We start from the raw sequence: 21,249 nt of genomic DNA, 5'->3' as shown, positions 1-21,249 counted from the left end.
GCGCACACACACCCACACAGGGGTAAACATGACCTACAAGCCCACTTATTTCCAACCCCAGTTGAAACTGCATTCCCAGCGCTGCTGCTGCTGCTGTATGCAGCTCTAATGTTCAGCAACGTTGCCGCAACCCAGTTTCAATGTTGTGACTGTGTTCAAATCCCTTGCCTGCACCACGAACATCAATGCTCTCTCTCTCTATCTTTCTCCCTCTGCCTTCCTCTTTCCTCACTATCGCCAGCCGTAGCTGCCCTGACTACTGTTGCCATGGCAACCAAGGAGTAGGCCCGCCACTGGGGGATTTGGAGACAACTTGAAGTAAAGACCCCTATGTTATTGGAGCTTTATTATTGGGTGTGTACTTGTGTGTGCTCGGGTGTGACTGTGTTTATTGTTGTGTGCTCAAAACCTTCTGATATCTTCAGCACAATAATAAAACGGGTCCCTCACGAGGGCATCGTGGAGTCAAAAGCCATACCCTCACCAAGGCACGGGGGGACAAATACAATTTAGAGGGAACAATGAAAGCCAAAGGTATACTCATATTTAACATCAGACCTGTCATTGATTCAACTACAAGGGGATACCATAGAGGGGCAATGGAGTGAGAGAAAGAACAGAAAACGGATGGTAAGGAAAACGAGGAAAACTGAGGGAGAAGCCCATGCACTCGTCGCTATCTCCCCCTCCCTCTCTTATACACACCCTCTGCTGGCCCTATCCATTCCAAGGTTATCAGTAATCCAATAGGTTTGCCTGGAAGCAGGCCGCTTTCCTGAGACACAGCCAATATCCTGAAAGCAGAAACATCCGGAAGAGATTCCTAGCAAGTGACACAGTGTTCGGTCTCTTCCTGTCTTTCTATATGACAGGGTGAAGGGGCTTTCATCTGTTGTGCCCACTTCTTTTTTGGTCTCTCTTGTTGTTTTACTTTCAGTTTTGAGTGCATACTCACACACTGTATAAATGTGGACTTGTTAGACATTAAATATATAGGGACTTCTACGCATAAAGGGATGATGGCTCCGACACTGAAGGGAAATAATGTCTTAAAAACCCCAAACTGCCACACTACAACAATTATATGTAATACACACACACACACACACTCATAAACACACACAAGGTTGGCGTGAAAGTGTGGTGGTGTTATTTCTGGGCCAATAGTTCCCTGCCAGTGACCCATAAATAGACAGTACAAGGCTCTTATGGATGATAAAACATAGCTGGCTGCAGCCTGGAGCAAAGGGTTAGCATCTAGCAGTGGGGTGTGGCTGCATGGACTTGAGCTCAGTTCTCAATGACAAATAATTAAATCTCCACAGAAATCCATTGAAATCCACTGAAGAGTATGTTTAGCTTGTTTATTCTGCAAGAAAGTGGTCCATAAAGTATTGAGATGATGCTTTGACAGGCCATATGATGACCACTACTGCAATATACATTAGCATATTTGGTTACTGCACATGCAAACACTATCTGCTGCTGCAGTTCATGCAGTGTGGTGCATGTCTTTGTATGTATGTGTACATGTTCTCTTGTTTCCTGCCTGTTTCTACTATGGTGGGTGCCTGTGTACTTGGATTCGTTAATGAGTGTGTGTCTGTGTGTCTGTGTGTAGCCTCTCTCTGGGGACCCTGTTTGCTGTGCTTTAATTAGCTTAATCCAACAGCAACACATGGACGGAGGAGTGGAGAAGGCTGTGAGGATGGTTGGAGGGTGAGGTGGCAGAGAGGGAAGGGTAGAGGAGAATATGTCTCCCCCTGTCATTTGACACACACACACACACACACACACACACACACACACACACACACACACACACACACACACACACACACACACACACACACACACACACACACACACACACACACACACACACACACACACACACACACACACACACACACACACACACACACACACACACACACACACACACACACACACACACACACACACACACACACACACACACACACACACACACACCCCCCACCCCCCCCCCCTCCATCTTGACTGTTGGCAGTGTCAGTAGCTGGCCAGACCATTGTAAAACCCACAGGGAGGAGGACACTGTCTCCAAAATGGCCACATGTGCTGTCAGAGGCCAACTGAACCATATCCAGGGAGACACTGCATTCAAACAGTAGCCAAGCTAAATGACCAATTAAATATAATAGTGAGGGCTTAATTGGTGTTAGCCAATCTAGAATGGCACTGCGCAATTAAGGTTAAAGGTATAGATGAGACTTTCGGGAGATGATGTGTAGCTTTTATACAAATTCAGCAACCCAAACCAGTATTTGTGACCAACACAATTTATGTGAAAGATGGTTTGAAGAGACAGGGGGGGGGGGGGGGGGGGGGAGAATAAGATGGGAGTAGAAAATAGAATGAGTTGGGACATAGCGCACGGGAGGGAGTGAAAGAGAGGACTGGAAGAGGGAGGGAAATAAGGAAGACGCACAAACAAATGCTAGCCTTGGGAATAGATGCAATCAGCTCAGTCAGTCAGCTAATGACTAATTCTAGGGAGAAAATAGAGGAGTAGAGAGAGAGTAGCAATGGTGTGAGTAAAGGAGAGAAAAAACAGAAGGGCTTGGTGAAAGAGACGAGAACTGAAGTGGGAACAAGAGACAGACAGGGAGAAGAGAGAAAGATGCCTACATGACTAATTAAAGACTCCATCAGTTTGAAACATTTGAACCATAGGAAAGGATGGATAAATATTTTACTGTGAAAAGGAAATTATGAGCTTGCTCTGTCTCTAAGAGTTAGGAGACTCTTGAAGGAGGAAAGGGAGGAATGCAGGGAAATAGAAAAGAGAGAGGCGGTGAAAAGGAAATAACCCTCTGTGAGGAAAGTGAATAACACTCTGCGCCCAGTGAGCCACCTCTTAAATGCCTAATTCTTCATTTTTAAGGGCTTAGCAGATGGAAATGGTAAAGCCACAAGGTCAGCTACACCAATAATGGAGCCATTAGCTGGTGCTTTGCTAGCTCGGCTAACGCTAAAAACAAGAACTTAAGCCACTGCAGGAGCAACTTCCTCCTCTTAATTAGCACTAAATGAAATCCCAACTCAATAATTAGAGTGAACTTGCTGCCCTGCACACAAAGAACTAATAACAAACCAGCCAAAGGAAACTGAAGTGAGTTCACTTTAGTCAACCGTTACGGTAAAAGATTAGCCAGAGGGTATTAGACCAGCATGGGGGATTGGCTTTCCGCTTGGCTATCACAAACTCTTATGCTAACAGGATTAGCCACAGGGTCAGTGCAATATGGCTAGCAGTGGTCAGAAGGCAAACAGGCTAAAGGCAGACAGGCTTGGGGCAAGTTAACAAGCTAGCTAACTGCTTCAGGCTGAAACTTCTCCCTCTGGGGGAGTAGGGCGGGGGAGGGTAATTAGTTAGACGGCGGGAGACGCCACCATGCTGTGGGGAGAAGGACGAACACAGGGCGTTGTTGCATCCCAACTTGTTTGCGTGTTTGTATCTCAAGGGTGTGTGTGATGGTGTGTGTGTATGTGGTGTGTGTGTGTGATGGTGTGTGTGTGTGATGGTGTGTGTGTGTGTGATGGTGTGTGTGTGTGTGTGATGGTGTGTGTGTGTGTGTGTGATGGTGTGTGTGTGTGATGGTGTGTGTGTGTGATGGTGTATGTGTATGTGTATGTGTATGTGTATGTGTATGTGTATGTGTGTGTGTGTGTGTGTGTGTGTGTGTGTGTGTGTGTGTGTGTGTGTGTGTGTGTGTGTGTGTGTGTGTGTGTGTGTGTGTGTGTGTGTGTGTGTGTGTGTGTGTGTGTGTGTGTGTGTGTGTGTGTGTGCGCGCGCAAGAAATAGTAAGAAAGAGCCCAGCTCAAACCCTGAAGCCCTGAGATGTTACCAGAGCATATGATAGCCATGTGATGACACACTCGTACCAAATGAAAAAATGATTCCAGTAATCACATTTTCTGTTAACAAATAACACTGTATGCAAATGTATGCGGGTGAACACAAATGTCTATTTGTTTTTGTACGCACAAACATTAAATCATCTTAACGTCACTAAACCAGAGGAACTAATCAAAAACAATCTATTAGGAATCTATTAGCTTGGCAATGGGTAATCTGATAAGCTCGCTGAAGTCGCTTCCCATAGGAAAGTGTGCATGAGAATCTCGTGCTGTCTGCATTCTTCACAGTAGATTAGTTAATTTGATAGTAACTCACATATTTACACACATTTACACTCTGCGTTTGGTATAACGAAGATGAAGAAGATCCTCACATCCGGTCGTTTATAGAGATTTAAGGGAATGATCGCAGAGATGTGTCTTGTTTAAATATGTTTCCTACTATGCAAGTGTAACTCTCTGTTCCTCATTCCTGCCACTTTATGACTTATAGGGTTATGAAGCTTCCATGTGTGGTTGGTAATAGCTTGTGGAGAAGCTGTATAGCCATTTAAAGACAGCCCTTTTGAAGCCAAGGCATGTACTGTGAGCTGCTGGGCTTAATTGGAAGGAAATTAGTGTGCTAGACGTGTTTTGTTAGCGTGTGTGTGCCTGTTTGTAAGATACAGCCACTGTGGGCCAAAGGTAATCTATGCCCGCTGTGACACTGATGCCTAACCCTCTGGACACCGTGCCGCCGTCCAACGTGCCCCAGCTTGTGTCCAAGTGTGTATGTACCTGCATGAATGCGCTCATTCTGGCTTGTTAGTTTGAGATATGACATCCCCTCTGGTGTCAACATATGTGTGTGTATGTGTGTGCCTGTTTAGCCAGAAGTGCGCGTGCCCATGGAGCCTTGGCATTGCGCCATCCACCAGGTGTGATTTTGGCAAAAATATATCGGCATGGACACAGCTTTTCCAGGACTCTGGATCCTCGATTTATACATTTTCTCTTTACAGGTACATCATACAGAAGACAGTTGTAATTTGTTTGATGTTTAATTAGTATTAAAGGCCAATACAATACACTTGACAGTGTGACAAAAAAACTTGGACCTGGCTGATTACAAATAAACTTTATATTTCTCAACATGGCATTATACAAAAACATTTAGAAAAAATGATAAGAATATAACTTTGCACATATATGAAAAGCAGGGATTCTTTGATGTTCTTCCCAAGATGTCTAATGGAGATGACCTAGAAACAGGCCGTCCTCCCTTGGATCATGTGAGCATCCCAGCCTGCATCCATACTCTTTTAATCTTCGCTTAAAAATGGAATCCAACATGGTGCATTTATTATTCATCTGCCTCGCTCTTACTTTTGCTTGTGTCTCCTTTCTTCTCCCAGCTTTCTTTCCTCTCCTACTCACTTTGCCTCATTAACCCCTGGTAGTAGCAAATTAGCATGGGAACTCAGAGGTAGTGAATGAGTGCCGTGCAGCGCGGTCACACGCTGTTGGAACGGCCTGAAGTGCATTAGCGCTGAGATTATCAAGGGCTGAACTGTTTTCATCATGGCATTAGCTTACAGGAGTGCACTGTAACTTACCCAGCGCTTTAAAAGTGATAAGCACTTAACATTTTGCACTGCATTGGTGAAATTACTCTGTAATAGTTGACATTTAAGAAGATACATTTGTCAAGATTTGCATTATACTACAATCAAATTGCAGTAATTCATAGTGTGTCTTAATGTTGCCAGTGCTTGGTGGACGGGTAGGACATATGGACCATTAGGGTACATGAGGCTCTTGTAGGATAATGGCGTTTAGTCGGAGACACCGGTTTAATGAGACTACGTGGGGGGATTTGTAGGTAGGATATCGGGGGGCATACAATCTCTTAAGAAGACCCCTCATTACTGTCTACCTTAACAACCAAAGTGATACGAACCATTTTCTGAGGTGTGAAAGTATGTGTATATGCAAGGTTGTTACTTTTACACGCAAACTTCTAACATGTATGTGCATTTCCATGTCTGTTCTAAGTGTGTGCATGTGTGTGCTCTGCCCTTCTCTTTAATGAGAGAAAATGATTAGAGAAAAATAGGGATCACTACATCTCATCTCAATGTGCACATACAACGCTCAGCTATTATCAGGGAAGAGAATCTTTGATCACAGACGGAGAGACAGGCAGAGCGGAAAGAGAATATGTGAGCAGCAGATGAAACGGAGAAAATGAGAGAGATAGAACAGGAGCATAGCAGCGACATGAAGAAGAAATTGGATTATTCCTTTTTATTAATTCATAACTGTAGTTTTACAGTGGCGATTTGAGTTGGACTGAGAGTTATGAATGCCTTTTAAATATTCTTTAAACTTATCATATCCAACAACCTATATGGCTGTTTCTCTCGCACTTTTAAAAACAGAATAGTGGCAGCATTCAATGCCTGAAATCACACCTGCATCTTATATTCACTGTGTGAAATTCAGCAATGACAAAATACAGGTTTTGAGTTTGTCTCTGTTTATAAATGTGTGAGAGGGAGATGCTTCGTTAGGTTGAGTTTAGCCACACTTAAAGGACATGAAAACAGATGGGAAAAAGACTTGGGCTTGCAATGATGGGAGATAATGGATATCCACATGCTTCAGCAGTATGCATATGGAGACACACTCATTCTCAAAACCTAACGAACAGTATCCAGCACACATCTACACACTGTGGTAGCTGCCTCCCTTACCGAACAGACCAGAAACCATGCAACAGTAACCTCTATATATGGGAGCTAGCTGGCCGGATAGCTTCTTTGATTAAGTTGATTTCATGCTAGGTTGCATGCTAAGAGAGGGTACTTGTGTTGAGGAAGAGAAAGATGTACTGTATATGCTTGGCTTGTCACACTCACATTATGGTATAACGGGGCTATATGCAATCCAAAAAACGCCATTTAAAAGCTGTTCTGTCACGATAGAGAAGAAACAGCCGCAGAAGATGACACATTTTGCCGTTAATTTGTGAACATCCTGATAAGATTGGATGAGTGACGGCGCTCTGGGAAAGAGCTCAATTAAGTGGAAAAACACAGTGTGAAATGCAAAGTGTAAATTATCAGTTTTGTCCTAAGCGCCCCAGTCTTTACTTCTATTCCCTCTACCGTATCTGATCCCTTTCATCATTTTCCACATCTCCTTTCCCCCGTCTTTCTCATCCGTTCCGCGTTTGTGTGACCGCATGCAGTTGTGTGAACTAATGACCGAGGACTACCAAACGCCAGAACAAAGCCAGCCTTTGTGCAGATGCCCGGGCCATACAGCTCGTGGCGCGGCTGACTGAGCCAAATGATGACACACACTCAACAAACAAACTCCACACACACAGGAACAAAGTGACTCTGCTACACTTTATAATAAGGATTTTGAAGTTTAAAATCTTATCAAGCTGAAAGAAAACACACATATTGAGAGTGAGAGAACCATTTCTTCCCTCATCACTCATCCATGACTACATCTACTACTCAAATATTATTGCTGTGTTTGCACACAGTTTGTTTATTCATTTTTGGGTAGACGTCCTGTCTGTAAGAGCTGGGAGGTGGACACAGACATTTAAACTGAAAACACAAACACACACACGTACACACACACACACACACACACACCATTATGCACCAGTAGAATAACAATCATCAGTCAATTAGGCCGTGACACCGGTGGTCCCATTGGAATACATCAGTGAATCCACACAGCCATATACACACACAAACGACAAACTGTCACTTGTTATTAACCCCTAGAATGCCACGTGTCCAGTGTGGAGTCACTCTTAAAAACACAGTGGATGCAAAAGATAACACCAAAAACATTAAGAAATTACCCCAAAAATGGTATCAGATAATAAACTCCACTATGTTTACAATATCCATACAACATGTTATAAATACTACGATTACAATTTGTAAATGCATTTACTCTTGAGTGCTAAATTAAATGCTGTGTTAACCAAAAAGAATCTGGATTTAGAGTGAATGAATGTTTAATCTTTGGCTGCTTAGTTAATGCTGTCATCCTCTCACCTTCTAAGATGACTGAGCTGATAGAGGTTCATGTTCTTGCTCAAGGACACCTTAACAAGCCCAATGCTAATTAGTTTACAGAAACACTTTGCCTGGTGCAGAGGTCAATAACGTTATCTTAGACATTTACACTGAACAACAGGCGCTTTGCTGCCCTCTGCAACAAACAGTCTTAGAAGCTTTTGTTCTGCATTGATTAACTTATTTTCAATTGATACAATAAAACAATGGTTTAACTTTTCCATCATATTTTGTATTTTGTTACACTAAAAGTCTGATTTTGGAACAGACTGCTCCTGCTGTTGTCAGAAGCCTTGAGATTGCTTCATTGATGCCCCGATCAGATGAATAGAGGCAACTTCCCACCTGAGCCTGGCAAGGCCACAATGGGCTCACAGCGGGCATTGGGGGCTCCTACCACCTGGCACAGTGGCCACATACACACAGCAGATGGCTCAAATCGACCCCCGATGGAGGGCACAGCTGAGGAATCCTTACATGTGTTTGTGTGTAAATGTGTGCAGTTTTTGAGAACAAGCACTTACAATAGGTATTGGATTATCGACTAGGATCCTCTGTTTTGTGTGGTGTCTTCAGACCACCTATTGAGATTGTGTGTGCAAGTGTGTGTGGGTCCAATGCCCTTTCGTTGTCAATGTTCAACAGTGCCTTAAAGTGCAGAAGTGGCCCAGAGAATCACCAGAGTGTCCCTTGAATGTCCATCTGCTGAGGTGGAGGCGGATTTAGTTAGACCTACTTTAGATGGGAAGAAAAGGATATAAGCATACTTGTCAACCCTCCCGATTTTCGCGGGAGACTCCCGATTTCATTGCCCCCTCCCGGTTTCCTCCCGGGGTCAAATTTCTACCGCATTTCTCCCGATTTCTGACAAAATCAGATTTACACACGACTGTTTCCACTCTGACTTTAATACAGCTACACCATTGTTTGGTTTCCATGGTAACACGTCTCTTTAGTCTTTAGTAGTGCGCGCAACTCAAAGTCTGAGAGGGTGAGGCAGATATTCACAGAAAACAGAACAAGAATCGACAACTGCTCACTCCTTTCCTGTAAAATACAGGTCCAGCCCACACATATGCTCCATCAAGGACGGTGCTACAGGCCGCAAGTCAGTGCACTTACAACTACAATAAGCATGTTAATGTTAATCTAACAGCTCCGGCGATCCACTAGCACCCCCCCCATTTTGCATTTTGGAATGCTCCCGATTTCTGAGGTCTAAAGGTTGGCAAGTATGGATATAAGACCTATGTAAAGTTGGCGTGCTGGAAGATGAACAAGTTACAAACGACAGGTTGAGCCAAGTAGACAGAGATAATGAAACAGTCAAAAGGAATGGAGGCTTTTAATCCTAAATATTAAGTACAGCGGATGGCCAGCACACCGCTGTGTCCTTGACCGCAGCGGTATCCAGATGACCGCAGGAATTAGTTTATCACACCAGTGGACGTCACCTCTCTCCATCACTTCCTTCCCTTCCCTTCTCTTGCTCTTCTCCCTATCTGCTCCATCTTTATATCTCCCTTCCTCTGCCTGTATCTCTCCTATCTTTGCCCCATGAAAACAGGACTCATTAGTTAAAGCTTCCCCTGTGTGTACGTGTGTGTACGTATATGTGTGTGTGTGTGTGTGTGTGTGTGTGTGTGTGTGTGTGTGTGTGTGTGTGTGTGTGTGTGTGTGTGTGTGTGTGTGTGTGTGTGTGTGTGTGTGTGTGTGTGTGTGTGTGTGTGTGTGTGTGTGTGTGTGTGTGTGGCCAACAAACCACAGAGGGACTTCATTAGTGCATTAAACGTGTTGTTTGTGCCACCGTCTTGTTGCTCTGGACAACCTTGAGCGTTAGAGCTGGTTAAAAATAGACTGAGTGTTAACACAAGCTATCAAAGCACTTCAATGTCAGATAAGGAGATGCTTCAGGTAAGCTAATGTTACTTAAAACAGAAACATCTTCAAGGACCTTGATGAAGAAAAGTTGCATTTGGCACACACTGGCGGTTTATGTTTTATCTATACAGCCGTGATAATTGAACTCCTCCTAAATGGGTGCTTTGGATTTTTGAAATTCTGTGTATCCTTCCACTCTCAATGTAAGACAGAAAAACACACTAGAAAGTGCCCTTCCTTTTAGTAAAGTCATCAATCCCACCAATATTCTCCCTGTTCCTAACCCCCTCTCCCTCTTGCACCCAAAGGCAAGGCTATATAAACAGCAGTCGATGCTAGGGCTCTCCAGAGGAAAGTGTAAGAACAGGAAAACACTTCATCAGGCATCATGGTCTGCATGCACTCCCACAAACTGTCAAAGCTAAGATCACACTCATGTAGAAAGCTGATGACTCAACAATATTAGATTAATAAGACATAAAGCACACATTAGAAACACACATTTTTGGAATAACCAGCCCACAAAGACAAGGAGGGTGAACGGCTGCCGGATGGATCAGTGAGAAAGAATCTGTTATCTTGTTGCTTATTCAGTTGCTCTTTTTCAATTTTTTCATCATCCGTTTCTTTATTTCTTTGACTTTTTTTCTCTCCCCCTTACTGTCATTATATTTTTCCTGGCAGAGTTGCGTCTCTCTGTGAATATGTGTGCTTAAATGTCAGGTTTTAGATATTGTTCCTTCTACGTTAGTTTGAATATTTTCCAAGACCAGATTTCTTGTTGATTTGGGTTTTTCTGTCTGAAACAGAAGGCAGCCAAAAGAACTGCAGGCTTTTTGGCACCGCTTTCACTCACACACACACACACGCATGCATGCACTCACAACACACATACACAAAAATAACATACCTACACAACCTGCTGTGGCATTGCTTTCCCAGGTGCACAACAGCACAGAAGAAAAGGCATATGACGATAGCTAAATAAAGGGACTACTGCCAAGCTAAGTAAATGGGTGTCACTTTGACAAATGCACAGCGCTGAATCTTAGTCAACACTGTATTGTTTGTTGCCTCTTGCTCCCTTATAAACACAGATAGACACACACAAATCCATCCATCACGAGCGTACACACATTATTATGCATACTCTGAGTGACAAACACACACTGCTTGCATACACAAACGCATTTAAAGCACACAGCCTGATTATACATTCATAATATTGAATGGATGACAGGTCTTGAGCAGTGCAGCGGGAAACGGAGTGAATTCTAATGAGCCACCATTTACCCGGAGAACTCGACACACACACACACACACACACACACACACACACACACACACACACACACACACACACACACACACACACACACACACACACACACACACACACACACACACACACACACACACACACACACACACACACACACACACACACACACACACACACACACACACACACACACACACACACACACACACACACACACACACACACACACACACACACACAAAATCGTAATGATGTCATAATGTGAGACAGTACAACTTAAATTAAATCGCCATGTCAACCAAGAGTACATCCGACCCAATTCTCCCTCTGTAACATTAAGGTGCAGTTACCCAGGTTTAATCTAAGAACCATTCCTCTGTTGCCCTCCAAAAAATGTATCTGAAAGTGGGACTCCAACATAACACAGATATTACAAAAATCTATCCATCTACCTTAGCTCTATTCCTCGACCAACCTGAATTATTCCACAGCTGACCAGAAGAGAAAAGCCATTGACCTGTCAACGCTGTTGGATTAATTGAAGGCCAGCTCTTAAAATGAGAGGTGAGGCAGTACGTGGCGTGGAGATACAGCAGTAACGTTTTATGTGTGACGTGACTCACATGCGAATCAATGAGAGGAGTAGCCACAGACTCGCTTTAAATTGCTTGTTAAACAAATAGGTTTTAAATAGGCACTTGAATGTCCTGTTGAAGGTGTCCACTACCGAGAAAAATGGAGTTGACAGCGTTTAATCTTGGCGTAAAAAAGTGCCTGCTAAGTGCTGAGCGTTAAAGTACAATGATTAAGCTGCAAGCACACAGTTCATTAGTTTGTCCTTCACGTGACTTATAGGCAATTTCTCTTCAACTACAGTGCTCAAAAGCAAACAAAAAAACAACCAATATCTAATTTAATTGGAAAAGAAAATGAGAAACGTATAAAAAATAAAACAACATTGCAAAAGAAAATCATTCCTACCTTCTTAAGTTTTCCGTTCCGCGTGCCAACAAAAGCCACGGTGTTCCCATGGTAATCGTACGCTGCTACGGAGGTCATGCCATCATCTTTGTCGATGAAGAGGGGGATGCCCTCGATGGTGCTGGTTCCCCCCAGAGGCTGGTTGAAGTCCTGACCGCAGAAGTTATCGTCTATCTGCAGTGGCTGGAGGAAGGAAGAAAATACAACTATCAGACAAGACAATTTACAGCAATCAGTTTGTTATTTCATCCGAAAAAAACACAAATGCTAGTAGTGAAAGATTATTTTCATGTGTTAATGAGGTTTTCGTGTATAAAATGTGTATTAAGATGTTTTGTATTCCCCCCCAAAAAAAGTATTGTGTCCTTTTTTGTCTTAGTTACTATAAATATTGACCTTTTAGTATTTTAAAAGGGAGCAGGCAATGAAACATAACAAAAGTCTAGAAAAGTGTGGCATCTGACTTCAACGCTTTTACTTGACCTCTCTATGTTAAGCAGCATATTCAAACAGTCATGAACAAACCCTTTTCTCTCCCCAACTAAATCCCACCGTGAAAACCTTTAACATATTGTAATGTGTTCAGTCACGGTGGTGACATGGCGGTAGGGCTGGTGACCATGTGACAATATCTGGAGCATACCCATGTCACGAGGGGCCCGTCGCCCCAGGCAATCCACTGACCCGCATGATGCCTTAACCAGCCGCCACACAAACTGCATATTTGGGTTAAAGTGCCATAGACAATGAATGGTTTATTAAACTAACATATTTTGTTCTTTTGTTAATAAATTGACAATAAGTGCGAAGTCACGGAAAACAAGTGATTCTTCAATTACACAACAAGTCTTATCTTTTTTCAGCATTTCTAAATTTGAGAATTTTCCATGGCTTTAATCTTTGGGTTTTTCACAAAATTAGCATTTTAAAGACAACATTTATGAGGGATTATAAAAATCATAGCTACTATCCCAAGGTTTGATCATTAAAACCTTTGCGTGATAATAAAAAATATATTTTTGGATGCTGCTCTGGCAATATAGCAGGCCTGAGTGTGTGTCAGACTGGAGGTTGCTGACTGACTGCTAAAGTGTGGTACTGAATGGCGTCAGTGTGTGTCAACCAGAGCCAACAGACACAAGTGTTTGCAAGTACACACACACACACACACACACACACACACACACACACAAACTTAGGGAGTGTGTAAATGGTGGTGTAATCCACAGTATTATCACTACATCATCTGATTGATCCACACGGGAGAGAAGATAACACCCCCACACACACACACACACACACACACACACACACACACACACACACACACACTGTGTCTCTCTCTCTCTTTCCCGATCTACCTAAATTGCCTGCAGCTCTGCACATGTCAATAAGCCGTTATTCTGCCTTTTTCTACTTTCTCACTCTTTCTCTTCTTCTCCTTCCAGCTGATACAGTAACTGAGCAAACATCAATATCCCTTCTCTGTCCTTTTTTACCTCCTTCCTTCAATCTCTTCAGGCCTAATCGCCCTGCATCACTCTCTTCATCCCTCCCTCCTCGGCAGGTCTCCCCCTCTGCCTCTCGTTCTTCTGTCCCTCACCAACCCTCAGTTTGTACCTTATACTCACCTAAGAATGTAAATGTGTGTGTGCAGGGTGCTATGGCTATCAACTGGATTCAACAAAGAGCTTTCTTTTCTTTTCTTCCCTTGCAAAGTGATGTCACAAGGTAAAGAAAAGAAGAGGAGAACCGGAAGACGTTATAATTGAAGCCTCTGTATGTGTGTTTGTGTTTAAGACAGTGAAAGACAGGAACACTCACAGCTATTACCTGAAACAACTTTCTTTTGTAACAACTAATGGCTTGGGGGCAATTTCTTTCCTCGGAACAAAGGGGACCGACAGTCAACACACCGACAAAGACACTCATGCGAGGACTTGTAAACCCATGTACCCGTACACAGACCGAGACACACATTCAACCACAGCATTCAGTGTATTTGCTGTGTGTACACACTAAGATTTAGCTACAAGCAACAAAACAATTCCCATCGTCTTCATTTGACATACAACTAGGGGCTACAATTTAAACCATATAGTCATGAGAGAAATCCATCAATCCTGGCTAGAGTCAGCCTCCAACACACACACGTCACACGCACACACACACACACAGCAATCCAATGCCGTCTGAGTCCAAGGAAAACAAGTTAAAAGGGTTAATCCATCTTCTATGGAAGAGACTCACTGTCAGAAATACTGTATACAGTAGCCCCAAGAGTCCATAAAGGTTAAGACACACACTATGCACACACTTATACACACATAGTAGCATGTAGAGGTTTCTCTGGGGCACTGGAGGTTAAAGGTGGTATAGCATTGCCGCAGGTCTGGAAGCTTTAAACAGCATAGATCAGCATGGAATAAAAGCCGAGTCCCTTGAGGTTGGAAAGCATTTTAATGGAGGCTACATTCTTAGGTTTTTTTTTGGCAACTTAAGACACTGAAAGATCCCCATGTGAATTTGAGCTGATTTTCAGTATGGAAAGAATATTTCCCTCTGTGGTCTCAGCAGGGTTATTGGCTAGAGACCGTGTTTAACGCTCCGCAGTGTTTTCAAAGTCGCACGACTCCGCCGGGGATGAAAGAGTTAAGCAAACAACCTTCCACTGACTTTGGCAGCACAGTCTTAGAACTGCAGAAGAGGAGGTTTCTTGTTTTGATTTTCACAGGTTGCATGTGGTGCTGAATGAATTTGCAGTTCACAGGGGCTTTGTGTATTCTTCTAAAGATCCCCACCAAAAAAGGAAGTAAGAGTGAGTGTCGAAACTGAAACAGGAGATAATGATGCTACTTTTCTACCACTATTCTAACCCCTTTTAATCTATGCTTTCACATAGAAGAGGATATAAGAAGTGTTTTTCATTGGCATGTGAAGGTTGCACCCAATAATTATCGTCTTGCTAAATCTTTCTATAAAAAAGACTGAAATGCAGAAAAACATTTTTTTTTTTTTTTTACTTTTTCTTTAAAAAAAAAAAAAGAGTTGTTGATAAATATTCTGTTCAACCCGATAAATAAGCAAATAGTTTGATCTATTCCACGTATACAGACTGGATGCACAACATGTTCTCTCTACTCTTTAATGGGTGTCTTGAAAAGGATAAAATACAGGAAGACAGTGAAGCATTATACTATGTGTGTGTGTATACAGTACATGCGAGCTGTCAGCTGATATTCAAGGTCACAAATAAATGGTTAACTTAAGATACTGCTGATACAATATATGAAGATTGCATACAAAGAAACCCACACATATATTATAAATATATAAATCCAGAAGGGTCACAGCTAGAGGTCACGCATGTTGCCGTATAACAGCCACAACTGTGGTGGTTTCCCCTGGGCGGAGCTGCTACAGCCACTTCACACGGCAAATGATGAAATATAGGCATTCATATGGCACCAAACACACGCATACACACACTCTGCCCGCAATAACACTGACTGACTACAGATGTGTGCTGGCTGGCCCGGGCTAAAGGAAATGGTTGAATAATCATTCCCCTATGATTGCTATTTCTTCAACGCATCACGTCAAGAAAATATGTCTGGGCTGACATTACGCAGACCTCAAGTGGAATTTGTCAATAGTAACCTCCATTCAGAAAATCCAATGGAAACAGCAGAATACAATATGGGCTTATGCACAGGAGCATGGTGGTGTTGTTTGAAAACACTGCTGTGAATTATGGCTATTAAGGTGGAAAGAAAACATGTATGGCAAAAACAAAAAAGCTTGTTCATTTGGCAACATGAATTCATTGGGCAGTATGTTGCATTAACAGGCGTTATGATTATCTGTTAAAACATGTTTTTGCTAAAAAGAAATACACCAAAAAATATGTTTTTATAAACTGAAGAGCTGGGAAGGAGTGAACGAGAAAGAGGGAGGGGGGGGAAGTGGCTGTTAGTAATGCTGCATCTGTGTGTATGTGTCAGAGAGAAAGCAGAAAAGAAGCCTCTCTCCTTACTAGTCATAGCTGTCTCATCAAGTCAGAAACCTGCATTTCCTACCATGTGTATGTGCGTGTGCATTTGCGTGTGTGAGAGAACAGGAGAGCAGTGGACTACAAGAAATGAAAAACAATCTGGAATAAACTGCAGGAGTGGTTTCTGTACAGCCTTCCCACCTTGTTTTCATATCAGGTGATAACGTTTTTCAACAGTCAGCAGTCGCACACACAAATAGACAAACATAGGGGTGGGCGATATGACGATATATATCGTCGTGACGATATTAGGTCTCCACGATATGCTTTTTCAGAGATATCGTATCTATCGTGATAAAAAAAATTGAAAAATTGAAAAAAAACATTTGAAAAAAAAAACTATAAAAAAAAATAAGCTGATGTGAAAGACATGCTCTAAAGCTGTCTAGTCAGGATTCAGCCAGTATTGCACTTTATTTAGTGTCTTGTTTGATTCTGTTGGCTTATATTTTATTTTATCAATAAGGTATTTATATAGTTTTTCCCTTCAGTTATGCTAAAGCATTTATTGCACTTCAAGTCTAAAGTTTACATTTTAATTGTTTGGCACTGACTTTTCCTCATTGATGTTGTATGTTTTACTTACGTTATGTTTTACCCTCCTTTTCATGTTTATTGATGTTCACTGCTAGTGCTACCTCAGAAAGTTCATTTTTATACTGAGAAACTGTGCCTTGAAGCCATATCAAAATGTTGAATTGTTCATTCAGGTATTCATTTCAGAAATAAAACCAGCTTGAAATGCTATTTTGGTGTGTTACTCCTTTTTGTTTTAGTTTCTATTACCTTGTAGGTGGTTGTACTGTTAAGTAACTTGTTAAATAACCATAATAACCGACATGAACAAATATCTTGATATATATCGTCTATCGTGATACTGCTTGAAAAATATAGTGATAATATATTTTTCAATATCGCCCACCCCTCACTCACACACAGTACCACGCATTTTTACGAATGCTGTTGCCTTTTACCAGACATGAGTCTATGCGTCGGTGTGTGCATGTGGCTGGCTCAAAGCGTATCATTCTGGGTGAGGGCAGCTCATAAATAATCCAGAAATCTCAGCAGGGGCTTTGAACTTGTGGAATCATTGCTAGAGTTTCTTCAAGAAAAATAAACAAATGAAGTGATGTATTCTGTGAGTGTGTACTGCAAGCATACAAGGGCACTCACATGTGCTGCAGAAGAGCACCCTAGCCTCTCATTGTATCCACAGTTCAACATTCATAATGCACGGCTTGTATGAGTAAGTGTGTCTTGGTGGTCAAAGTTAGTGAACATCACTGTAAGAACAATATTTAGTTCCTGCTCTCATACACTAATGTTAAACCTGAAGCACAAGACACACACACACACACACACACACACACACACACACACACACACACACACACACACACACACACACACACACACACACACACACACACACACACACACACACACACACACACACACACACACACACACACACACACACACACACACACACACACACACACACACACACACACACACACACACACACACACACACACACACACACACTCCTTTCTCACTGACATCTCTTTCATGTTGAGGACTGACACTAAGGCCTAACAGCTATGACTCACAACTGTTGGAAACTGGCAACAAACCAAGACGGTTGTAAATAAATCATTTACACACCACACATACTTACAATTTATCAATGTTTGTCTTTGACTCATCTTTTAAATTATATGAATAAATGCTCAATGATGCTGTGGGCCTTTTATTAATACCATTAATTGTGTAACAAAATGATGTGGTAAAAATAACATTACAGCCAATGTGAAGTGAATGCAAGCCTAAAATGACACTTCCGAGATTTAGTCAACTTGATGATTAATACAGGTAATTCCTATAAAGCTATATTGGAAGAATAGTGTCTCTTTTTGTGACATGTATCACAGTAATAGGGTGAATTATACATTTCAGTCAATTTTGTATTTTTTTATTATTTGGTAAGTAGATTTAATCAATTTAATTTAAAACACATCAGTGCTCTATGCCAACAACACCCTGACCCCAAGGATAAGTCTCTGTAAAGAAAACACGGTGAAAACATGGTGTCTGAAAAACAAGCACAAATCCACATCACATCTTCTCTATGTTTAGGATAACAAGATGTAAAAGTCCCATAAGGCTCATCACCAACGTCAGCTCTGACGCTACCGGCTCCAAGGGGACAGTGGCTCTGATTGGCTGTATCTCATAGGTGTTTTGCAGGATGCATTAATAACATCTCGAGGGGAAAGAGTTTTATATTCTACCTACAGTGTATCTACAGGCTGATGATTCAAAGCTCAAGACTATACAGGTTTAAAGGGGAAAACACTTTCTGAGGTAGTCCAAACTATTTAGTTGTGTTCTACAGAGATTCTGTTTTTTAGAACATGTTACTGGATCCTACTTAATCAATATTTTACAAAGGGATATGACTGCACCTCTTCCATATTCATAGGTTGCAAGGTACTCATTTCTATGTGGAGTGTACTCAGACAGACAGCGAACCTTCAAGGAGTTGGCACCTATTCAGAAAGCCGCTTCCAAAAGCTGTCACCACATGTTAAGACTGCAGTCCAACTGAATGTGAGAGACAGTGGAGGAACATACCGTGTATACATTAAATGGAGTATGCAATAGGGCTGCTCAATTAATCGTATTTTAATCGCAATTACGATTATGGCTTGCAACGATTACGAAAACAACGTAATGGAAATAAAACGATAATTGTTTTATTATTTATTTATTTTTAAATTCCCTATTTTTTTTTTTTTTTTAATTGGTTTTTCAGTTGAATTATACTTATTGTTCACGTTTTTAATAATCGTGATATCAATTATTGAACCAAAGCAGCCCTAGTATGCAAAGGAATATATATTCCCATAAATGCATGCAAATAAGCATACAGTATTGTGAAAATAAACCAATGCAAACAGCCTGACACTTAGAAGGCTGGTGATCAAAGGAGCATCATTTCAAATCCCCACACCAGCTGGGAAATGTGGGAGGGGAAAGTGAATGAGTAGCACACTCCTTCCCTCCATCATCAACCACCACAGGTGCCTTTAAGAAAAGTGCTTAACCTCCGACTGTGGAGGTGCTCAGTGACCAGCGGTGGAGGACAGGTTCAGCAGATTTAAAGGTGTCAACAAAAGATATTTAAAGAAATTCAAGTGGCTACTCTCAAACTAAAATCCAACAAATTAGCCTGTCAGTAAGAAAATTACAGTTTAGAAATATACCTAACTTTTGGGGTATTATTTATTTCTTAAATAAATATTCAGGAATACTTTAACTCATTCTTCATTTTCATCAGCTCTTTCTTTAATTTTGTTTTATGTAAACTGTATTATTTATTAGTTATGTTGCTGTAAATAGTGGTCATTAGTGTTGCAATAATCATTGGATACATTCTGACATAAAATGAACAAAAATTAAATGTATTAAAGTTATTCATTAATTAAATTAAAAGAGGAGGGCACAATTTCCCTGCTCTTAGGCAACAACATGAAGAATATTTACTATTATTTACTTCACACAAACAGCGCAAAAAAATGCATGTATGACTGGTAGAATATTATAAAAAGTAGACCTGTGCCGACTTCAATAATTCAGCCCATCTTCATGGGAACCAAAAATTAAAGCTTAGGCATTTAAAAGAAACGTGAAGCAAAGAAACACACAGAGACTATTAGCATGCACAATACAGGCACAACCCCTGCCCCACATTCTCTGATACTCCTGATAATGATGTATGCAACACCACCCACACACAGTACAGATCAATACATAATTACACTGACAATTAGTATCATTAGAGGGGTGCTAGAGATGGGGATTTGTTGGGCTAAACACTCCTCAGAGAAAGAGAGCGAGGTCAGAACACAGAGAGAATTAAGCAGCTCGCACACGCATGCATGGGGTCTTTCCAAAAGGTTTTCCATTGTACTTTAATAATGAGGATGAGAGCGACACTCGAGCACAGAGTGGGTGTGACAGTGTTAGCTCACACAAACCACAGCCATTTAATCCAAAATCTATCCTGTATGAAATTAAATAAGTCCAGCATTTCAAATCAAATCGTCAAATATTAACTGAAACACGACTCATTAATACCAGTAACGTTTTCGACAACCAGATGATCAGTGTCTCTAAGCTCAACTCATTTAGTCTGTCAATTAACGCTGCTCGTCAACCCTGGCTCAATTAATCAGGTCTAATTACTTAAATAAATTTGCTGGCACATCCTTTTAGATTAGGTCTGCGGAAATGGGACTGTGTTTTAGAAAGGCCATAAGTGAGTTACATTCATTAGATGATATTCCTAATGATGGATTTAATAGGGTTTGCTGGACAATTTTACATTGTCTTTTCTGTAACAAGGTAATGAAAACTGCTCAGTTTGCTTAATGTGGTGCAGATTGTTCTCTGGAGCGCCTAACACTAAAGAAAAAGCTTGGTAATGCATTATCAATTTTTGTCAAATAATTAAATATTAGTGGTTTAAAGAACATAATCATAAAACTAAATGTAATAACCAATACCTGATCCATGAAGAAGACCCGTTGTGTGTTCTATTGCATTCTATTCAGTGAAGCTGTATCATATTCTCCTATGTGCCATTATCAGCCATAGGTAAAAAGATGGGTTATAACATTTGCATGTGTTATTTTGCTATAATCAGTCCCCAGGGTGCACCTCACCACGGGACGTTACTTATTCTGATATCCATGCTCCTCTCAGCAGATGCCCTGACTAGACAAAATACACAAACAGTACACTGACAACTCAAAGCTCCAGCAGCAGCAATGTTTGTTTAAAATAAAAAAGGAACCAAATTATTTAGAATGCGCAGCAAGAGTTTTTATACCTATCTATGAAAAGAATCTCAAAATCTGGAGAAAAGAAAATCATCCATCAAACACATTCCAAGGAAAAACGCATCACAGCACCGCCCACACTGCCGCACAAGATATGACTTGTGAACACAGTGTGAAAATACCAAATCACTGAGCAAGAAAAAAAGC

At 41.4% G+C, this 21,249-nt stretch overlaps 1 protein-coding gene across 2 annotated transcripts in view; it reads right to left on the bottom strand.

Annotated features, from left to right (window-relative positions):
• Positions 1 to 21,249, bottom strand: part of plxna1b (plexin A1b) — a 185,604-nt gene that overhangs the window by 121,407 nt on the left and 42,948 nt on the right. For both annotated transcript variants that reach the window (XM_079684908.1, XM_079684909.1), the window contains exon 3: positions 12,139 to 12,321. In XM_079684908.1, coding sequence (XP_079541034.1) covers positions 12,139 to 12,321 — 183 coding nt within the window. The remainder of the gene's footprint in view (positions 1 to 12,138; positions 12,322 to 21,249) is intronic.

The sequence above is a fragment of the Notothenia rossii genome, assembly GCF_949606895.1.
Source record: "Notothenia rossii genome assembly, chromosome: 5".
Taxonomy (NCBI): domain Eukaryota; kingdom Metazoa; phylum Chordata; class Actinopteri; order Perciformes; family Nototheniidae; genus Notothenia; species Notothenia rossii.
Note: the sequence above shows the minus strand (reverse complement) of the source record. Positions and strands in the feature narration are given on the sequence as shown.